This window comes from Balaenoptera borealis (genome assembly GCF_965194805.1).
Source record: "Balaenoptera borealis genome assembly, chromosome: 5".
NCBI classification, from domain to species: Eukaryota; Metazoa; Chordata; class Mammalia; order Artiodactyla; family Balaenopteridae; genus Balaenoptera; species Balaenoptera borealis.
This window is the reverse complement of record NC_138862.1, coordinates 81,378,614-81,401,517: the sequence shown is the minus strand read 5'-3', so window position 1 is coordinate 81,401,517 and position 22,904 is coordinate 81,378,614. Positions and strand designations below refer to the sequence as shown.

At 48.1% G+C, this 22,904-nt stretch overlaps 1 protein-coding gene across 4 annotated transcripts in view; it reads right to left on the bottom strand.

The window, feature by feature from the left end:
- Positions 1-22,904, bottom strand: part of DGKG (diacylglycerol kinase gamma) — a 165,596-nt gene that overhangs the window by 82,270 nt on the left and 60,422 nt on the right. For 3 of the 4 annotated variants that reach the window (XM_082392943.1, XM_082392945.1, XM_082392946.1), the window contains 6 exons: positions 22,226-22,305; positions 20,969-21,043; positions 18,307-18,392; positions 13,640-13,729; positions 11,398-11,558; positions 3,943-4,007 (listed from right to left, as the gene is read on the bottom strand). In XM_082392943.1, the coding sequence (XP_082249069.1) occupies positions 3,943-4,007; positions 11,398-11,558; positions 13,640-13,729; positions 18,307-18,392; positions 20,969-21,043; positions 22,226-22,305 (557 nt within the window). The remainder of the gene's footprint in view (positions 1-3,942; positions 4,008-11,397; positions 11,559-13,639; positions 13,730-18,306; positions 18,393-20,968; positions 21,044-22,225; positions 22,306-22,904) is intronic. The other variant, XM_082392944.1, reaches the window with a different exon arrangement.

Here is a 22,904-nt window from a genome sequence, read left to right as displayed (position 1 = left end):
GGTGGATCCAACTGATACTAGCTCCACCTTCCTCAGCCTCAATTTCTTCATCTCTAAGATGGGGACGGTAGCATTTACCCTTGCGTGTCATTGCAAGCACTGGGTGGGATCATGTATAAAGTATCCATCAGAATGTTTGATATACAATTGGTGTTTGCTTGATGCAATCCATGGAAGACAGCAAGTGCAGAAAACAGAGTTTGAACTCTAGAATTAGAAGCTAGCTTAAATCATATCAGCCCCACTGCTTAAAAAGATGTATGACCTCGGCCGGGTGACTTGGCTTCTCCCAGCCTCAGTTCCATTATCTGTAAAATGGGAATGTTAGTATTTACCTTGTAGGGCAGTTTGGGGATTCAACTATTCTAATGTATTTAAAATAACTAGTTTATCACTTGGCATGTAGTAGGAGCTCAAAAAATAAGTTCTTAGTTTGGTTCCCTTACAACACAATTTCTGCACTCTAAGCAATTCATTTACAAGTGATGCTAGGATACGACCATTAATGAGTGTCTTATACTATACAGCTTCCTGTATACTCTATGACTTACAACATGTAGCCTCCTTGTATGTGAAAATCATTTTGTAAAAAATATTTGAGGCTTATTTTTTCTTTGCTAGACTATGAATTCCTTGAAGGCAGGAACCATGTCTTATTTACCCTGTGTCCTAGAACACCTTCTAACACATTATATAATCTCAGGTGAATTAAATCTCTCTTTTGTTTATGCCAACAATGAGATGATAAATTTCATAACATTCCTAAGTTAGCAATTAGTAATTAGCCTGTTAATGATTAGGAAGTAGAATGAACTCAATATAGCCGTATCCCTGCCATTAAAGTTCTTCTAATACTTGACATCACACCTGGCTCATCATCCAGCATCCTTGGTTCTGGTTCTTGCTCCATGAACAAAATGATTCCACAGGGAACAACAGTTTTGTGCAACCAACCACCTTCCTTGCCAACAAACAACCTATGTCGAGAGGCCACTGGGGGAAGAATTTCCTGAAACCCCAACAGTTGAGTCATAATTTGATGCCTCTTAGGACTCAAAGAGGGTTCAGAACTGTTACTTTTAACAGTTTGAGCGGTTATGGGTCCCTTCAAGAACCTTCTGATAGTTATGGACATTCTCTCCAGAAAAATGTACTCAATATCTTACATACAATTCCAAGGTGTCTTCAGAGCTCCTGCAGCCCTTGTACCCAGGTTAAGAATTCTTGTTATAATAGCGCAGAAAACCGAATGAGCAACGCAAAAGATTCAAGTTTCCTGATAAATTCTGGCCCTGACTAGTCACATTCCCTTGTTCAAAACAAAGCAAAACAAAACAGTTACAAGTCCCTAGATTTAACCTCAGGGTTATCCCTGAGGGCCTAGTCCCAGGCATTAACAGTAAGGGCATCCAGCCAAGCAGTAACTACTCTTTGGAAAACCTAAGTTTAGCTGAGTAAAACTGAAGCCTTGTTTGATAATATCATTTACATTTCCAAATCCCCGTATCAAGCTTTCTTCCTATCCCTTGTGGCCCTTCCTAAATTTAGCTGCTGGTGTAATGGGGTAACCATGGCAACAACCACCTGCCTATTTAAAACCATCTCCAAAGCTAAATAAGGAATCCTGGAAAAACATGGCTGCTCGCCTGCCTCTCAGTGGACAAACTGGGCACTCCTGGGTATTTTCAACATGAGCAAGCAGGCAGGGTAGAAGCAGCATGGACTCAAAGTTCTTAATAGGAAGTGTTCTGGGACCTTGTGAAACAGGGCCTACCTCTACGCCACTATATCTTCACTTGTTAGTAGGCACATGGCTTTACATGCAAATCCCTGTGTCTGGCATCCTTAGGCGACCACATGACCTTGACCTCAACCAGGTGAAGAGTAAGATGCACACCTAACTGCAAAGAGTAGTCTTGTTGATGGAAACTGGGAAGTGGGGAGGAAAAGCAGTCATTCAGATCACAGGGAAACTGTTCATACTTTGGGTTGAAATGAACAGTTACAACTTTTTTCTGACAGAGGTATCTTTCTAACTGTACTTAATCATGTGGATAATTGATGATTGCTCTATTTATGTCATATGTTGACCTGTCTATTGATTTTTGGAGTATGGAGAAATTCTTCCCTCCTTCTGCTTCCTTGCTCTCTACAAACTACGGAGGTTTTGCTTCTTTCCACTAAAGGAGACCACACAACAGACCACACTGAACAGCTTGCTCTTGCCCAAGCAGGCTGTTTTCCATCACTCCTTTGGATCTTTTGGTACATTTGGTTCCTTCTCGCTGGGTTGACCTTCTCTTTCTGTAAACTTGGAAAGTACTTACTTGTTTTCTGTGTCTTGGTTCAGGCATCTCTCTAGTTGGAAGACCCTCCACATCAAATTCCATGCCCTTGCTTTATGTCACCTTGATTCATATCATTTAACACAAATCACTCTGCAATGCTACTTTCCAGTCTGTCTCCACCCCTGCACTGTGAGCCCCCTACACATGTCTATCCAAAACACCTATACAACAGTGCCTGGTTCTGTTTTCAAAAGATACATTCATTGAGTGAATGAACAGAACCCCCCATGGGTTTCACAAACATTTGGCATCCTATCAGGCATGTGTGCATGAGTATGCATAATGATATCTGTGTAAAAAGAGGACCTTAAAAGTCTGGAATGGATGGAAGAGAAGTATTTTTTTAAAGTGATTTTTTTGGTGTATATATTAGAATGAAAAAGATTGTGAGAAGAGCATCAGTTGATCTGTAAGTCTGTGACTATAATAGGAGTAGGGGCTGAAAATATACATGTTAATAGTGTTCTGTGAGCTGACTTGGTGTGTGTGAAAGTACATTCTAATAAGGTTAGCTCAGCTACTATTAGACTCCACAGATCACTTTTCCTGAAGTCAAAGTAGCTTCATTACGTTCAGTTTCTGACCCCGAAAAAGACTTTCTGATTCTTGGTTAACCTCCCAGCCATGGGGTCCGGGGAAAGGAGGAGGGATGAAAATGATGGAGGTCTGTGGGAGTGCCTGGCTTTACATGAACGTGTGCGGGTAACACTGGACTTCTGCTTGGCGGGCTAAATAAAGCCAAGTCTCTTAGACTCAATCTGAGCCCAAATTAATACCCCCTCTCCTGCCCACCTGCCTGAGGGGGGGGGGTGGGATCAAGTGGTCACTTAGATAAGCTCCAACAAAAAGGAAAGAGAAAGAATGCAAATTAGCCACCGAGAAGAGGAAAAGGAGGAAGGGAGAAAGGTAACTGAGCAATCCCAGGGTAGCTATATGCCACCCGCCGGCAGAACGGTTTGACTTTGCAAATGATCTGGTTTTCTTTTCTGCTTGGTTTTTGGACCTCACAGCCTGCCTTCACAGGTGCGCGGGCTGAGGCTGGGCTCGGGTGGGCTCCCCGCCTCTGCATGGCCTCCCTCTGCTGCCCTCTGCCGGCAGGGAAGGCGGAGGCGGAGGCGCCGCCCTCTCGGCCCTCTCGGCCCGGGACGCGAGCCGGCACCCCCCTCCTCTTTGTGACGAGGGGAACATGAGGCCTCTGCCCCCTGCCAGCCCCTCACCCGAGGAATCAAGGGACTGGGGCTGGGAGCAGCTGGTTTTGAGAAAGCGGCGCGCCCCAGGAGGGGGATCCAGTTAGTCAAGCGCAGACCCCCACTCCCCAAGGCGGGCGCACCACGCCCTCCCTCCTGGCCCCAGGCCCTCCCTCTGCACATCACCCTCTGCGAGGGGACAGGCCACCAGACTGCGGCAGGTTTCTGACATTGCTTTCTTCTTGGAAATGGAAGCCCTCCTTCCGGCAACGTGGCAGGAAAAGCGCTGGGCAGCCGGGCGGAGAACATTTCGGTGAAAGCAGGTGGAGGCCTGGGACAGGCCCGTGGCCGCGCGGGCAGGGCAGGTGGGCAGTGCAGCCCCGGCTACACCCGCTGGGCCCTCTTACCTGCTGTTGAATTTTTCGGGGTGTTTCTCTCTCATCACGTGGAACCTGTGTGCGATGGAAGCATCCTGAAAGGCAAAGGGACAGAAAGCAGATCCCTGGTTAGTGGTCCTGACCCTGCATAATGTGGCAGGAAAGGAAGCAAGCACACGCTCTCACCGAAATCCCCCAGATCTCACAGGGGAGACCAGGGAGGCCCCCACAGAGGCTGGACACCAGGTCCAAGGTTAGGGGCGAGTGCCCCCCATCCTGTTAGAGCCTGCACTGTTCACTCTCTATCCGCCCGAGTTCAGGGAGAGCGAAAGGGGACGCGGCTGCCCTTTGGGGGCAGGGAGCGTGTCTGGGTCTGTGAGCAGTGAGAACGCAGAAGCCCACGTGGGGCTGAGTGTGAGTGTTTGCAAATGCCTCACCCTATTCACTCTTTAAAAAAACACTTTGTATTCTGGAATATTCATAAGAAGCTGCAAAAATAGTACCGAGAGTCCCTGTGTCCCTTTCACCCAACTCCCCCCAGTGATAACATCTTACATAACTCTCTAAACCAGAAAACTGATGTTGGTAGATGCTGTTATATATTAACTCTTAATCATCCATATCAGTAGATAGAATTGGTAGCATTGGATAACAGGCTTAGCAGATAATTAAAAATATATTTAAACTTCTGGCTTCTGCCTCTTGATCACTCCACGGAAACAACTCTCCCCAAGGTCAGTAAGAGTCTCATTATCACATTCTATGGACACTTTGCTGTCCTCCTATTAGCACATTCCTTTGCTGCACTCTGGCCACCTGCTCCTCAGAACTCACAGTTAGGACAGTTCTCACGTCACCATGCTTCCGGGCTCTCCATGCCCGGAGCAGGACTTCACAGCCCTGAGCCCCTTCTGCAGCCTACACTCCATGCCACGGGCCATCTCGAGTTCTCACAGTTGTTACTAGCATGTAGCTGCTGATGTCTCCACAGTGAATCGCTCTAGAACCAAACCTGAATTTCAGTCCTAAAACTGAACTCATCTTTCTTCCTCAAAGTTGGTCCTCCGCCCTTGTTAATGGTCTCCTTTTCCAGCAAAAGAATGTGCTACGCCCCGCCTTCACCGCTCAGGCCTCCCCCCAGCACATCTGGGGGTGGGGCAGGTGGTGGGTTTTAGAAGTAAACAGGTTAATTGAGCTAGGAATGGTGGGGGTGGGGTGGGGGAGGGTGGGAGGAGTGGTGACAGAACAAGGGAGCTGATTCAGATTTGTGCAGGGAAAAAAAAGATAGAGAAACTCATTTACTGGACTGTGTAGCTAAAAGAAAACTCAAATTCCACACGGTGAATTTTCAGCTAGTGCATATTAATTCCTTTTCTTGATATGGAAATTTGACAAAAGAAAATTTCTGAAAAAAATATTTTTTTTAACATCAGGAGGTGTAGCTCAGTGAAGAAGCTTATTTTGAGCATGTGCTGTGTGTGGGGAGTAAAATACAGGCTAAGGGTGGGGACAGAAAATCCAGAGGGAAGTTGGGGGCAAAGAGGAGCTTTTGTAATATTTGCACTTGGCAGAGAAGTAAACCCAGCTAGCAGCCCCTGTTGAAAGGCAGACAGGGTAAGTCAAGGATATGGGCTTATTTTATGGTTGGCAAACACTCTTTGCTGAAACAATGTATCAGGAATTTAACATTTTAACTCTAGTTATTGATTTCTTTGTTAGTTTTTTGTTTAAGACACATCAAGAGTTGAAGTTTAGGCACCCCTGTGGACAACGGTGGGAAAGGTGCAACACCTTGCCGGGGCCTCTGTCCTCTGGGCCTATCCAGCCTGCACAGCTTCTCCAGGCAGGAGCGCTTCATGCCCCCAGTTCCCTCCTCTGAGCAAGTTTCGTGAACACTCTGAATAAGATTCATGTGACATCTGTCAAATGCTTCTTTAGAATTCAAGAAAACATTCCATCTACTTGTGTTCTTTTGAAGCACTAATTTTCTTCTGTCAGGGAAAAAGAAAGAAGAAAGAAAAGAAAAAAGCAATCACATGTTGCCTGGCACGATTTGTACTTCACTGTCCCCTGCCCCCAATGCTGTTATGACTGGCTCCTGTTTTTTTAATTCCCTGGGATATGTGCACAGGCCCCTGCCCTCTGTGTAGTTCCGATTATCCTTGTTTATTTTTCTTTTTCATAACTAGGTTTTGCAAAGCTTCTTTTCACAAAGACCAGCCTTTACAATATTACTAGTTAAGCATGTGGTTCCTAATTTGACAATGTAATCCCGTGGTAAATACACAAAGTGGTTAGAGGGAGCTGAGCAGGTCCTTTGCTGTTCAGTTTTGAAAAGGCAATGCTGGTAAAGACTCTGACCATGTTTCTCTACCTGGGGATTAAAAAGAGAGGCAAGATTCACCTCCATCCTCTTCTGGGCTTCTCTGTGCCAGGCACTGAGCTAGCTGGCTGTACTTACATTCAGTAGTGACTTCATTTAAATTTTAGAAACCAGTGCTACCATGGTTCCAACCCTTCCTTGTAATAATTCCAGCAAAATGAGACTTCTGTTCGGACGGTGTGGGTGGAGGTGGGAATTGCACACCCATTTCTGATGGCCTCATTCTCCAGGGTCCTTTCTATGAGGTGTGGGGTGAAAAGGAGATAAAAGCAGTATGGACACATGGCTACTCTTTCCTGAACTAAAATTCCCAAGTGCAGAGTTGGACAAAAGATTCTTGTGCCCCTTCCAAATATAAGCAGTAGTCATTTGGACTCTGAGCTATTTGGATGTCTAGGCCAGTCCCGTCCAATAGAAATAAATTTAAAAAATTTTAGTAGCCACATTAAAAAAGTGAAAAGGAACAGATGGAATTAATTTTAATAATACATTTCAATTAACAAATATTATCACTACAACATGTAGTTAATCTAAAAACCATTGAGATATTTAAAATTCTTTCACACTACATTTTTGAAATTTGATGTGTATTTTATACTTATAGCATCTCTCAACTTAGAGTAACCCCATGTCAGGTGCACAATAGCCACATGTGGCTAATGGCTACCATACTGGACAATGTAGGTCTAAGTCACTTTGGCAATCTATGGAGATAAAAAAAAAAAACAGAAAGGAGACAATAAGACAGATTATTTGGAATTTGGCTTGTTCTGAAAAATGACAGCAGACTGGGGAATGAAAAAGAGTGTAGACCCCTTGTCCAAGACACCTCTCAGGGGGTCCCACTGTTCAAGTACCTTCCTGGCTCTCATAGGTGACAGACAGGAACCTGAGGCTGAAGGAATTTAAAAGGCTGCAGGGAAATGATGACTTTCTGACAAAATCCTTAATGGGTCTACCATTGTGGAAACTTAGCTGGTAAAGTCTACTAAGTACAGAATGTAAGATAGAAGATGGTGTGTGGGTTAGAGTGATGACTGTGGCCTCTCCTTGGCCCCTGGGTTCCCCTAGCATCAGAAATAGATTTCATTGACTCAAGGGATTAGCTGTTTACTTATGCTGTTAAGGCTCAGTGAAAGCAGAGCCTTTGAGGTGTTCAGAATTACACATACCACAGGAATTACTTTGCAGCCCCAAACTTCCTGTCATTGATACCTGGCCATCCTGACATTTCTGCAAATCCAAAAATAAAGAGCAGGGATGAGGAGGCCAGAGAAGTCAGAGGAAGTAGCGTCCTGAATGACTGTGTTTAAAATCTCCTGCCAATGGGTGTTATCAGGTCTCAGGGCTGAGAAGGCCAACAATCTCAGCTCTTCATTGGTGGGGAGCTGGCGTGTCTTGTGGGTGATGGGAATGTGGTGACAGTGAGGCCCTCGTCACTCTCTCATTAGGGTAGGAGTCTGCCCTGTTTATCCCTCCAGCTATTAAATGGGTTCTATTGGCACCAAGAGGAGTGAGTGAACTCAGCGGGGTGAATTCTTTACCACCTAGGGACACCATGGCATCGGTCATTGTCACCACCTTTACAAATGCTGGGCAGCAGACATTTGATGTCAGTAAGATACTCCAGGTCCTCCAAAAGAGGCGAAGACTGCAGCTCTCTTTGCCAAAGGAGTCCGACTCTAATCATCTTAAGGAAGTAAAACTGGGAGTTGGTTTACATACTACTTCTCCTCTTACAAAGTTTGGGAAGTCAAATAGGGAGCAAGAGCTTCTGCAAATGTCAGCCCCAGATTCTCTTAGGGTTACATGTTGGCTACTTGTTTTCTCAAGAATTTCCCTTTCCAGCTTTTAAAGAGTGAGCACACAAACGCTGCAAGCATTTTATTGAGACAAGGCTAAGGGTACACTAGTGAGATAAAAACAATCCTGGTTCTTCACTGCTTTGCAATAAAATATTAAACACGCACAAGCTAAAGGTATATGAAAAAAAACAGAAAGATTTTGTGAAGTTCTTCATAATTTGAAAGATGAACCGATTGGATTATTATAGGTGAGCCCAGGGCAAATAAATATCTTGACCGCTGAATGAAACGGAGAATCTGTTCCTATGCATTTCCTTTTTTTTTTTTGCTGAACTGCACAGCATGCGGGATCTTAGTTCCCCGACCAGGGATAGAACCCGAGCCCCCTGAAGTGGAAGCACGGAGTCTTAACCACTGGACTGCCAGGGAAGTCCCTCTGTGCATTTCCTTGGGGGACAATTAGTCTGTATTCTTTCCTTCTTTTCCTCCCTCCCATCCCCCCACCCACTTCCGTCTTATTTGTAAGAATGAATTAAAACCATGCTCAGTTTTGGCTTTTGGGATTAGGGCTTGGTTATCTAGCTGAGGGGAAGTTGTATCTTCCTTTTCGGCATGGTCATCCATTTGGTCAGCAATACTAAGTGAATGTCATTTTTTGCCTATGGCGCTTGGCACACATGGACAGGGAGGCCTTAGGAGTCCTGTTTTTTCTGGCAGCCAGAGCTGGGCATGTTAAGACTTGGGGCTGAGGACTCTGAAGGCAGCTGTGGGTGTAACCTGCCATCTAGAAGCTCCCAGGCAGATCACCCAGTCTTGCGGCTCAGCTCTCACTTCTGGCCCACGGCTTACAGGTGCTGCTTTCCCCTCCTTTCTATCTTTTCTCTCTGTCATCTCCTTCAGATCTGGGTTCTGCTCCTGTGAAGAACCACTTCCTCTGACCATCCTTCTCTGTTCTAAGGGGTTGTCTTCACTCACTGAGGACTTGATTGGGACTGTCTGCATCACAATTATCTCAGGGGCTTGTTAAAAATGCAAATTCCCAGACCTTGCCTGGACTAACTGAATCAATATGAATCAGGATCTGTCACAGGGGTGGAATCTGCATTTCTGACAAAGGGTACGGGTGGGGTATAGGCGAGCCATCATGCACTAACTTTTAAGGCCCGCCTCCCCACCCAATGCTGCTGCATTCGGCAGCATGGAGATGGAGGGCCGTGCAGAGGCTGCATGGCTCAGGGCCCACAGCTAGGTGGGCTCTGGAACTCGACTCTAGTGATTCCCGGCTCTATCGCTCACCAGCTTGGACTGGTCTCTATCTTTCTAAGCTACAGATCCTTCTTACAAAATATAAAAGGGCAAGGGCTATACCCACCAATAGGGACACTGTGCCTGGTGTGCATTAGGTACTCAGTACATGTCAGCAAGTTATCCTCTGGTTTAGGAAAAGGGCACGAGTTTCTGTCACACTGTAAAGATGGGAAGCCCGTGCTCCAGAAGTCCTCTGACCCCCGAACACCAGACCTGTCAGTCACGTCTGATTTGCAGAAGCTGAAGACTGCGTGAAGTGGAGCCTGAGCAGGTGGTCCCAAAGTAGAGGGGCTTTTGAGTCAAGAAGAGGAGGGAGAGGTCTGCCTAGGTCACTGGGGGAGGAGCTGGAGGGTGCTAGGGAAAGACGTCTCCCCCCATGAGGGCAGGGGAGCTGGGGAGATAAACCATATCAGGACAGCAGAGACCCCTAAATATGTTTCTCGTCCAGCGCCCCCATCCTCTCAGAGCCTGATCACGGGCCCAGCAATGCCTCTCTCTTCTGTTTTAGTAATTGAAAAAGAGGGCAGCATTGGGAGTCAGAAAATGAAGGCAAATCCCTTAGTCTAATCCTCTATTTCCTCACTTACAGAACGGAGGTAGTACTGCCCTCCAGTGTAATCATAAAAATCAAAATATCTGTGAATACGGTAAATTTTAAATCCCGTAAATATAAGGTATTGTTATTCATTCCTTTTCTCTTTCACGGTTCTCCTTTTAGTTTTCTTATTAAAAAACAAAACCCTTTCCTTAACCCTGCTCTTCCCTCAAGCTACCTATCATTTCTCTTTTTCTTTCCTTTTTTTAAACAACCAACATTTGCAAAAGAGGCACAGGTGATGATTGAGAAGATCACACAGTCTTGGTCTGGAGGGGCTTATGTGCATATGAAACCGGGCAGCATAATTCCCAAGACAGGGAAGCAGAGAGGAAGGAACCTGGCTTCGGAGCAAGGCACAGTGTGTGTGCGCTTCCTCGCCCGGTGTCCTGAGGCTTCATCTGTAACATGCGGATGGTGGGGACAATAATACCTGCAGGATTGCTGTGAAGACTGAAGTCTAGCACCGTGGAGAGCACACAGTAGGTGCTCAATAAATGCTAGTATCTTTGTTGCACCTTCCTCCCAAACCTCAGTTCTATTTATGGAAATGATCGATAACTTTTCTCCCCAGTGCTGTCCCCAGCAGTTTGGGAAGCAGTGTCCACCCCATGCACTTTGGACCAGAAGCTGAGTTCAACAAAACAAACTAACTGAGCTGTGCTACATGTGATGGGAGCTAGGGGAGGAAGAGGAACATGGTGCTGTCCTACTCCCGTGTGTCCGTGTGTGTATGTGTATGGGTGCGTGCGTGTGTACGTGCACGTGTGTGTGTTTCAGGAGGGCTGAGACAGGCACATTAGAACAATGCCTTCAATCTAAGGCAGAGGTGAGCACAGAGGGCTGTGGGAGCACCAGGGGGAACACGGAGCTCAGCCTGAGGGGTCAGCCAGGAGGAGATGCCCCAGAGGCTTATGAGCACTTGGATCGTGGGGAGTGGGGCTGGGATGAGGGGAGAGAACAGGACAGATGGAATTCTGAGAGCTAAGCCAGTAGAGCCAGCTTGAGACAACGTCTTCCCTGGAGGATCAGAATTTCCAATTCTGGAAGCTCACCTGAGAGTCTCCTTCTGACCTCAGCCCTTGGTTATTTCTTGGTGTCGCTTTTCTTTAACTACTTCGAATTATCCAAAGGGTAAATAGGTCTTTTGAAAAATGTGCTGTCTTTTGAATGATAGGGACAGGAGCTTCCTCCATAATCATGGGCGGGGCTTGGTGCGATAAGGATGTCCATGCCCAGGCCAGATGCAAGGATGCCTGGACCTGAGTCGAGGCTGGGGGCAGCTGGGATAGGTAAAGAATAGGGACCCAGAGGGGACAGTGGAAGACTAGAACCCTTCCTGCCCACCCGGGCACTTGTCTCCCATTCAGAAGAGCCATCCCTGGCCAACTCACCACGCCGATGGAGAAGTAGTTGTTCATGATGTTGTACGGGACCTGGTCCCCATTCTCCACCTCCTCTCTGGGGATGACTTCCAGATGCCAGCGGTCCAGCATCACCAAGGGGCTCTGCTCAATGTCCTTCAGGATTTTTGTCAGGCTGCCACCTTCATAACCTGTGGAGCACAGCACTGCATTTACCCCCAGAGCAGAAAGGCTAAGTTGTTGCTGATGCAGCGGTCAAGGCAAGGAACCCCTTGGGCATCTGGGGCCAGGAGACTCCCCAGTGCGTCTGTGGGCCAGAGCCACTCAGGTTCCCTGGGCCACAGAGAAGGAGAGGACAATATGGAGTAATTAGAAAGAAGCTGGGGTGATCTGGAAGCCAGAGTAACAGAGGTAGGGCTGGGTGCTGGCCAGAGATGGGCAGGCCTGTGTAGCTGAAGTGAGCCCTGGGGAAGTGGTGGGCTGGATGGTCGGGAAGCTGCCCATGGGAGAACTAAGCATCTGTTCCAGGACTGTGTCATGATGGAGATGGACAGCACCGTAGGCAGAATTTTAAGACGGTCCCCACATTTCTTGCCCCACGGGTATATATACTGAGCAAACCCCCAGGACCTGTGGATAAGATGGGATAGTCACGGTCATGATTTGGTATATTACATGGCACAGCTGACTTCAAGAAAGTGAAGTTATCCTGAGTGGATCTGACCTAATCAGGTGTGTCCTTAGAAAGACTGGGCTTTCCCTTAAGAAACAGATTTGAAGCTTGAGAGGGATTGGAGGTAAGGGGGAGTCTCTTCTGCCAGCTTTGAAGATGGAGGGATCCATCGGGCAAGGAACACGGAAGGCCTCTAGGATCTAAGAGTGGTCCCAGCTGACAACCAGCAAGGAGACAGGGACCTCAGTTCTACAACCACAAAGAAGTGAATTTGGCCAACAACCTGAATGAGCTTAGAAACAAATTCTTCCCCCAGAGTCTTCAGAGAGGAGCACAGCCTGTTCAGTGCCCTGATTCTACCCTGTCAGGCCCTGAGCAGAAGACCCAGTCACGCTATTCCAGGACTTCTGACCTACAGGGCTGTGAGCTGATAAATGGATGTTTTAAGCCTCTATGTTTATAATCATTTGTTACTATTACATAGTAGCAATAGAAAATTAATGTAGCAAGAGAACTGTGAGAAGTTAGTGGGAGAGACAATCTTTTCTTTCAAATAACACTTCCATGTTCCTGCTTACCTTTGGGACAACCTTGAAGAGTATTTTCAAGTTGTCAGGGCTCTAGTCCACTCCTTAGGGGATGCCTCACAAGACAGCAATGATACCAACAAGGTAGCTGAGGGCCTTGGTGCCATCTGGGAGCACAAGGGTGTGTGAAATTTGTGCCTCGCTATGCTGCCTAGACGCCCAGCTCGTGGGGCTACAAGTCTGCCTGTCCCCTCTTGAACAGAGGGTCCTTCCCTAGCCCAGTGTGTGGCTGAGGACCCTGGGAGCTCTTCCCATGCCTGCCAACTTCCTTCTAGGGCTGGCTCCTGCTTGCTCTGCCCCTGCCCTCCAAGCACGCACACTGACCGCTGCCGGCCTGGTCCTGGATCACTCTTGGAACCGATCCGCCATCTGCAGTCTCACCCCAACTCTGCCTGCCAGACTGATCTGTCTGCTCCATGTGCTGACCTGAACCTCTCCACTCTCTGGAGCACGCCCAGCCCCACAGGGGCTGTTGCAGTTTGCAAAGTTCTCCTTAGCTCCTGCCCATTGCCCTGTAAGCTGGCTACCATTTTGAGTTCCCCCCTTAAGTGAATTTCAAACTGAGGGCCCCTGGCCATGGGGCCCTAAGATGATCTGGATGCCCCTAGTAGCTGGCGAAGTGGCTTTTCGGTCTGCATTCTGAATCCTAATTCAGAAGATCAATAATTTGGAGAGGGGGAATTTCATGCAGAAAAATCCCTAAGTGAGCCCCTACTGGGATGAACCCTGGAGGGGAGACAGAGGAGATTCTACCCTGAAATTGACTTGTTCTACTGGGGGAGGCAGACTCGAAGCTGAGTTTCAGGCTGATAGTAAATCTAGTGAGGGGTAGACACAGGCCTCGGCATGGAAGGGAGGTTAAGGAAAACGTATGGAGTAGAGATGATTCCAGAGTTGAGTATTACTCCGTGGGATGTGATCCCTAAGAGGGAAGTTCAGCCAGGCTCTGCAGAGCCTCCCTGTAGACTGGAGCACTTGTCTCCAGGGTAAGGCCTCTCCCACGCACACTCACCCCCTCCCCAGCGGAGACAGCGGGCCAGGTCATTTCCCGTTCCAAGAGGCAGGACAGCCACGGGTGGATGCTTTGCGAAGTTGGCCTTATCTGCAACCCATGAAGAGGAAGAGAGAACCATATGCCATGTGATTATAGAAGGCTCAAGTTGTCTAGTTATCCCTGATCTAATGCTTGAAGCCCTCCATAGCATTCTTTGTTTGAATTCTTCTCCTGATGGGGAACTCACTACTTCCTAAAGCCATCTTTTCCATCTGCAGTGTGTTAACCACTGCAAAGGAATCTTTCAAATTGAGTTAAATCTGTCTCCCTGTAACTTGCACCGGTTTATCCTCATTTCATCCTAATTCTTTCCTTTGGGGTGAAAGCATATAGCTCAAAAACATTAGTTTGCACAGTTTTAATCTTTAATGATAAGTAGCATTTACCCCATTTATCCCTCAGACAGACCCTGCAAGGTATTATCATTCTCATGGATGAAGAAATGGAGGTTCACAGAGGGAAAGTCATTCCACAGCCAGGATCCAAACCCAGATCTCTGTGGCTCCATGTCCATGCTCCTCCTTTCTTCAGAGGCCAGGCAGGTGCATAAATAGTAAAACAGGTGGGTCTGAGATATCAGAAAATGGTGGGGCACTTGGAAAACTGAAGATGCCTCGCCTCAAGTCATTCAGGCTCAGAAGCTTAAAAATAACATTGTGTCTAATAAGCAAAACCCCCAGGTGTTATTTGGCACCCGGGTACCAGTTTGCCACTTCCACCACCTCCCAAACCTGCAAACACACCGATTCCTAATCCTATCTCCCATGATGGTTGTAAAGGAGCATCAGACTGAACTGTTAGAGAAAGCACATCAGAACATGTATGTTTTAATCTGGCTGTAGGTCTACAGCAGCATGTTGGCTGAGCTGGGAAAGTTGAAGGAAGCCAGACACCCACTGGGCTCTGGAGGACACCACTTACATAAACCTCAGTGCATCAGGTGCCGGGGGAGGATGTGAGGGATGTGATTGGGAAGCATGGCTGGGGGTTGAGCGGGGAGTGATGCAAGAATCAGCATCCTGCGTGAGGCTCATGCTAGGGCTGCCCCAGCAGAACAGGTGTTCACAGATGCCCCAGGTAGTCAGACTCATGCCGGAAGTGGCTGAGCTTAGGCAAGACTCAGGGCTGAGGTTACCACCAAGAGGGTTGAGATGGAGTAAATCAGTGGACTCTCTCATTTTCCCAGAACACACAGTCCACGTTTATGCCTCCCTGCCTTTGCATGTGCTCTTCCCTTTGCCTGGAAGGCCCTTGTTTGCTTAGGTCTGCCCCTTCTTCTGTGGTTCCCATCCCAGCAGATCAACCATCCTCACAGTGTTGAGGCTAGAAACCTGGATGTCATTCTAGATTTTTCCTTCACACACCAATTTCTATATGCTGTCCCACATCCATTTACACATCAATTTCTATATGCTGTCCCCTTAATAGCTCTCCAGGCAATCTCTCCTCTCCATCCCTTGGTGATGGCTGAGTTCTGGGACAGTACGATTCCTTCCCACTGCTATTGCTGCAGCAGACTCCTCTCTGCCTTCTCGGCCTCCAGTTCCACCCCCTGGTGTGCCCTCCACACTTCCACCCAGGCAGGAGATCCTTGCACCATGACCTGATCACACTGGTCCACTGCTTTCCCTTCTGCCATGGCTCCCACCACCCCTTAGCACGCAGCGAAGCCCTTCCTGGCTCTGCCTTTCTCTCTAGCCTCATCCTTCTCACGTCCTGCCTCCCACTCGACATGTCAACCTTGCTGAAGTGCTTTCAGGGCCTTAAATCACAAGCTCTCTATTGCTCAGCACAGAGCCCTCCCTGGTTGCCCTAGTCTGGACCTGGTGCCTCTCCAGAGTGTTTCTTTAGTACCAGGGGTGATCTCATCACACTGTCTTGTAACTGACTACTTGTTTGTTCCCCAAATGTCCTGTAACCTCCCTGGGGGAGGTATATCTCATTCACCATAGTATCTCCACACATATTTACTGAAAGCCTAGGTGCCGTGTTAGGTGTTCTGGCTCTAAGAGACAGCAAAAAAGCTGTCCTGCTTTTTTGGCTGGTACCGGCCGGCTCCGGCTCTCATGGTACCTACAGTTGAGAGGGAGAGACAGCTATTAACAAGGTCTTCATAGAAATGATGCATAATTTCAGATTCATACTGGGAAGGAAAGGAGTGTGGTCCTGTAATGAGTTATCAGGGAAGGCTTCCCTGAGGAAGCCACACTTTGGCTGAAATCTGAAGTAGAAGCTGACCAAGCAAATGCCAGGGGAGCAGAACAGACAGGCCCTGTGGTAGAAGGGACACTGGTGCCGTCAAGGGTCTGAGAGAGGGACCGGGTGTCTGGGTCTAGAGGGAGAGGATGGCGGTAGGAAATGAGGCTGGGTGGGCAGCTCCTAGACCACTTAGGGCCCTGTGGAGCATCTGAAGAGTTTTTATCTTTATCTAAGAATCCTGGGAAGCCACTGATGCGCTTTGCACACATCACAACCCCACTGACATTCAGGAATGACCACTCTGGCTGTAGCAGGACAGCACATCAGAGAGGGGACCGAAATGGGGCGGCGGAGAGCACAGAACAAGGGCTTCAACCTCTCTTGAATGAATGAATGAAAACTGTGCAGTTATTCCTTTTACCCTTGTTTTTTGATCTTTGGGCCACTAATCTGTGAAAAAGCAGATCACCTCACATGACCTTTCTGTTCTGGGCAGCGTATAGCACCTGTGTCCTCTGCAGCTGAATTTTATAAAACTTATCAGCAAAGCCTACTTTCTCCTTCCCAATGGAGAGGGACCTGTGCGAGCAGCTCCAGGTACTGCAGCCATCCACCCCCTGCTGATCAGCTTCTCCTTCCCCGGCTCCCAGAGGACGCCTCCCTCCTCCCACAAACAACTCCAGAGCCCGAGGTGACAGGAGAGCGTGGGTGGCTGCTTGGCAGGGCTGTGTCCATGGAAACCAAAGTGCCTGTGGGGGAGTAGATGTGGCAGGTGTGCGGGGTGCCGGTCCCCCTCCTCCAGGTGGTCTGCTTACGTACGACCCCTGGGGGCCCAGGCTTCTCCACCCTGTTCGGGGTCTATCCTGGCCCATCCTTGACGCCTTCCTTTCCCTCATCTCCCACACGAAGTCTGTCAGCAAATCTTGCTGGCTCCGCCTTCAAAAGACATCTGACTCCTCCTCACCACCTCCTCTGTCACTACTGTGGTCCATGGCACAGTCCCCCCTCCTTGGATTACTGCAGGAGCCTCCTAACTGGTCTCCCAGCTTCCGCCCTTTTCTGTTTCTGTAATCTGTGGTGTCCCTGCTTTGCTTAAGACCATCCAGCATCTTGGGACCTTCCCAGTATGAAAGCCACATTCCATATAATGTCCTACATGTCCTAGTGACTTGGCCGTGCATTATCTCTGCTTTATCCCCTGCCACTCTACCCTCACGCACTACACCCCAGGCACGTTCTGCAGCCTTCCCACTGCCTTTGGCAGCCTGGCCTGCTCCTACCTCAGGGCCTTTGTATTTGCTGTTCCTTCTACCCTCAGGCATCCGCAAGGCTCACCCTCCTCCAGGTCTCCATGCGAATGTCATCTGCTCCTCAAGGCCTTCGGAACCACCTGGTCTTAGATTGCAACCCCACTCCCTCCGCCGAGCTCCCTTTGCCCCTTTTCTGCTATGTTTTTATCACCTTCTGACACACTGTATGTTTCACTGATTTCTTTGTTTATTGCCTGTCTCTTCCCTCTAGAAAGGAAACTCCGTGAGGGTGGGATATTTGTCCTTTGTTCACTGCTGCATCACCAGTGCCTTGAGGGGAGCTGGGCACCTGGAGGTGCACAGGTAGGATTTGGGGAATGAAGGACGAAAAGACCAAAGCAGCGCAGGGCTTGTTGCTCTGGGTCATCTCGGACCTCGATGACCACCTTCCCCAGCAATACCCCTGGCTGCTTTCCTATGCTTATGTCCCATGTCCCAGTGTTTATCTGGGTGCTCCAGGGTTAGATCTTGAACATACCCCTTGTCCCAGAATTTCAGAGTCATTCTCCATCATTTACTGGTGGTGCTGTGTCCAAGGACCCACAGACCCAGGCAGAGCTGGACTAGACCCAGGCCTCCTGATACCCAGCCTGGGCCCTCCCTACCCTCCCTATAGCCTTTTGGATCTCGGCATATTGGACACAGCCCACCGTGGCGCTTCTTTGCTTGCATTCATCTGTGCTTTCTAGATGTGCTTTCTGGGCTCCAGCTCCAGGTGTTCATCTCAAAGTGTCTTGCCCCGGGCTATGCATCAATGCTTAGCTCTTTGGCCTTTATCCAGCACCCTGGACCTGCCTGGAGTCCCAGTCCTGCTCCTTCTCCCCGCAACCCCCCATCTGGCCTGTCCTACGACTGCCTAAACCCTGGCCATGACAGCTACTTAAGAAGCAAGGCCTGAAACTAAGCTGTTACATCTGTACCAGTGGGAATCCTTCCATTATCTTCTTTTATTCTTTTTTCCACCCGAAGTAGATATTTAGTCAAGCACTGGTCCAAGAGTAGAAACAAGGATGAACAAAACATGGCTCCATTTCTCTTTCTTGTTTATTGCCTTCCTCTGACTTTAAATATATTTATGATAAGTCAACTGCAAAGGCCCTTCCAGCCCATTCTTACCAATGCAATCCAAAATCCAGCCAACTGTCCCATCTCCTCCACAGGCCAAAACACGGAAGTCTGGAGTATCACGGAAAAAGTTAAGTCTGGAAGTAGAAAGGCCAAAATGGTTTTGTTTACAGGCTGACCTTTGACAATCCTTGAGTCAGAGTCCCCCGCCCGCTCCCTTCCCTGGGAGTATGTTATGACCTTGATTCCTTTTGGGGTTGAAAGGGTCACTTAATGTTATGAAACCAGAACTTACTAAGCAATGCCATTGAGTATGAATCCCATGGAGCCATCTTTGCATAAGGAGATGCTGACTCAACATTCAACACAGAAAATGGTTTTCTAGAAATTCTCTGTGATTTAGGCAGAGGAATCCATAGTTTGCTTATTTTGGCACTGATACAACTAACCCCCAGCATTCTGACTCCTCTCCAGCTCTCTCACCTGCTCTGTCCTCACGACCTCCCCTTTAAGTCAGATGCACTGAGCTGGCTGGATCTTCATCCCACCCAGACCTAAGTGGAGTGAGCACCATCTCCCCTCAGGGGCCTTAACCCTTTAGAGCAGGGCTCTTAGCCTGAGGTGCATATCTAAGGGGTCTGGGAGTAGAATCCAGAGGGCTATGAACTGGAAGAAAATGTTACACTCTTATCTTCCCTAAGCTCTAAGTGAAATTTAGCATTTCCTTCAGTTATGTATGTAGGCCACAAATCACAGAGGTATTAACAATACCTGTGACTTTGTTAAGCAGCTGAAATCACAGGTATTTCGATGTTTTCCTACAGTTGTGGCAGATATTTTACATCACTTCTGCTCATCGCTGCTTTTAATTTACAATAGCTATTAGACCTGTCTCTGGAACTTGCTATATAATGTCTTAGTAAATCACATATATTCTCCTATCACAAATTTGTTTTTTAACCTTTTGATAACTGTTCTTTTCAATATAATGAGTTTCCCTGTTACTCCTATATATTTCATTTTATACATTAAAAAATATTATCTTAATATTAAGAAGTGGTCCGTAGACTTCATCAGACTGCCAAATAGGTTCCTGGTGCAAAAAAGGTTAAGAACCACCGCTTTAGCACAGACATGACCTGTGGAGGCCTTGAGGTGGGGCTTGAGAAGCTGAAGCTCAGTATTTCCTCTTTGCCCTGCATGGTGATCTGAGAAGACCCCTTCTGAGTCACCAATGCATGCATGGGCAAGTTAACATCCCGTCCCCTCCCTTTCTCTTAAAGAACTCTGCTCTCCTGTATGAAGTGGGTTCTGAATGGAGGCTCCCTTCAGCTAGACAGCCTGTCTGATTACAGGCTGACATGTACAGCAGAGAGAGATACTCAGGGCACAGTGGCTCTAGAAGTAGCCACCAGGCTTGTCATCCTGGGCAAAACCAATTGAGAACAGATGCAGTTAAGTGAGAGTACTGTCTGTATTCAAGGATTAAAATGCCCTAAAAGAGAGCCGGCTGGTAAAGGTATTTGTGGGCTGCTGCTCAGTCACAAGTCACAATGGAGCAGTAATTGGCAATCATGGTGACCGTGATGGCACACGCAGCTGTATGGGTGGGCTCTATTTTGAAGTTAGTTTTACAGGTAAGTCACGGCAGAGGTGCTGAATCTACATTCATGTTTCTTTCCCCTTTACTGGGTCTTCCACCAACCCTGCCATTAATAATAGCTTTGTGTCAAAGCAAAGACAGGGACAGAGTTCCTTTTTAGAGTCCTTACTCCAGCCCCTATTAAGGTCTTGCTGAGCCCAGAGTAGAAATGCAGGTTCAGATGTTGGGCAAAGCAGCTGTGTGTTGGAAAGCCCAGCCTAGCAGGTGCAGGTCTGAGGACCTGGCACTGAGATAGCTTTGGGCCGGCTGGCAGATGTCTCTAGTGCACTGTCTCTGGCTGGTAAGAAGGTACCAGTCTTTGGGTACCTTCCAGCCCTAATGCTGGAGGGGCCTCTGATTACAGGGCACATCATGTCCACCACCAGCACAAGGACCAGCTCCTCCCATAGGCCTTGGGTTGAGCTGCAGAGGGGCTGCCTTGTCTCCTCTCATTGTTCCCTGTCTCCTTGACACTTTGCTGATGAGCAAGGAAATAGCCAATAGGCAAATGACAGGAGGAGAAGGGCCAGGGGGAGCTTAACAACCTCAAACTTGGATGATCCAGGAAAAAAGTGATTTCATTGAACAACCAATTGTCTTGATCCTTACAGGCCCCCACAACAGAACATGCAGTGGAACTCTGAGTCAGCTGTACAGATTTCTGAAACACGGACAGACAGTGGTAAGAAAACTCTTTCCTTCTCCCTGATGATTCAGTATGAAGATACCAGCTAATATGGCCTTGCAAATAAGTTAAAGTAATCTACCAGCCCACCCTTCGTGTCAAGCCAACAAATGACATGTGCAATTTCTCCCTCTTACAAAATCAACAACTTTTTCTGGGATAAAGCACAGGAGGCTACTTCCCAGAGTTAGCCATAATGGGTGGTCCTGAGTATCTCCAGGAGGAAATAAGAGTAGATATGAGGAAAGAAGAGAAAAGAAGTGAAATGGCAGGAAGCACAAGTCCACCGATGAAAGAGACAAAAAAAAAAGTGACCCCAAAAGCTATCTTTTTAGAGATCTAAGGGGGCGGGGGAGAAATAAGAAGTAAAGATCGTATCTCCATACCCTGGAGTAGGCCCCCCATTGTCCAGGTTGAAAACTTGTTTGGGGTTGAGCAGATAGTGGAATTTCCGAAGAATTCTATGGAAAAAAAAAAAAAAGAAAGAGAGAGAGAGAGAGACCGAGACAGAGAAGGGGAATGTCATTGTGAGAAGTCACAGGAGGGCAAGTACCTCTGCAGCCCATTGATGGTGGGAACGTGGGGCCATTTATACCCAAGAGGGGAGAAGAGTGCATGCAGGTCCTGCAGACCCTGAAGCCCCAGGCCTGGCTGGCCTCACCCATGCCCTCACCCCATTTCAAGGTCTTCCCCACCATCCAGGACTCTAGTCTCCAACCCCAGGAGTAGCACCCCTTGCACAGAGGACAGGACAGAGCAACCCGGAGAACAGAATTTCCATTCTCCTAAAGCCTTCTCCTTCATGGAGACCTTCTCCCAAATGTTCTGTATGTTCTAGGTAGTATGATTCTGCTCTTTGTGGGCTAGACAAAGGCACCAAGGGACTCTCTATGGAAAGGTCCCCCAAATCCCGGGATCAGGAGGACACGCAGGACGTGGGGTTGGGGCAGAGGAGGGCTGGGGGCAGTGACCACATCTAGGCTCGGTTTCAAGGCTCCAGCTTGAGGCTAATCAGGTCAGCTCAGGAGGGGTGTTCTGCCCCTAGGACTGAGGTGGGGGCTCTCATAATTCTTGCTTAAACCCTGTTTATTATTTTTTAAAACCTGGATTCCAGATCACTCTGCCATCTGTTCACTGCCCCAGAGCTGAACCCTGGGAGGCAGAGCTGCTCTGCCCCTTGCCACCCCTCCCCTCCCCTTTTCTTGGGGCTTCCCACAGACTGGGCGTTCCCTTCACTGATGAGACGGGTCCCCTGTTTTCTCAAGGGTGGGATAGGCCAGGAGGTCTCAACCAGGCGCCTCTGCCACGTCTCTTAAATCAAGAAAAGACTTGCAAGGCTGGGAAGTTAACGGACGTCTCAGAACTTGGTCTGATTCCGGGAAACATTATAATGGCCCACGTGACAGGCCCTAGGCTAGCACTGTGTCTAGTTTAACGCTCACGAAACCCCTGTGGGAGGAGAAACGATTATTACCTCCATTTTACAGAGGAGGAAACCAAGGCACAAGGACATTAAGTCCCTTGGACCAGGTCATCAAGCGGTCTGTGGTAGGGTTGGGATTGGACCACAGGTCTGCCTTCTCCACAGCCCACTCGGTTACGGTTGGCCTAGCCTCTCCATCTCGAGAAAGAAGAGAACATACCTTTCTCCTTGTCTCCCTCCACTCTTGGGGTTCACCAAAACCAGCAGGGGGTGGGTACCCGGGGTGGGGATGATCTTATACTTAAAAGGCAAAAGAAAAAGAAATTAGCTCTGTTTCAGCCAATAGGAGGAATGCGATGAGAGTGGATGCTGAGACAGCTCCCGGGAGAGAAGCGGGTCCAGGCATGGAGGAGAGGAGGTCAGGAGGCAGCAGGTGCTGGTCCACTGGCTGAGTTTTCTGAGGGATTAAACAGCTAAGTGTCTCCAGCCTAACGGCCTTTAAGTAGTGTTAATGGTGACAGGCATTTGAAGTCGGGATCAGAGATGGGGCAATGGCATCACAACTTCAAATTATTCACAATGGTGTGGCATTGTGCCCACAGCACAAGATTAGATTTTGTGGGGGATACAGCTGATTACGATCTTAAAAGTTAGGGCCATCTGGTCCTACACCTAAATAAAATAACAGCCATGGAGTTAACTACACTTCCACCCCAGTACCTTCCATATCCACATTTCCAGCCCCCATTTTCCTCCTGAGCCCTGGTTCCACATTTCTCACTGTCCAGTGGGTACTTTCAGCCAGATGTCTCACCAGAACACGCTCCAAACCGGACCTATCTTCTTTCCCCACAAAACTGGCCCTCTCTCCTGGCTACTCTTATTATTCATCCCGTCAT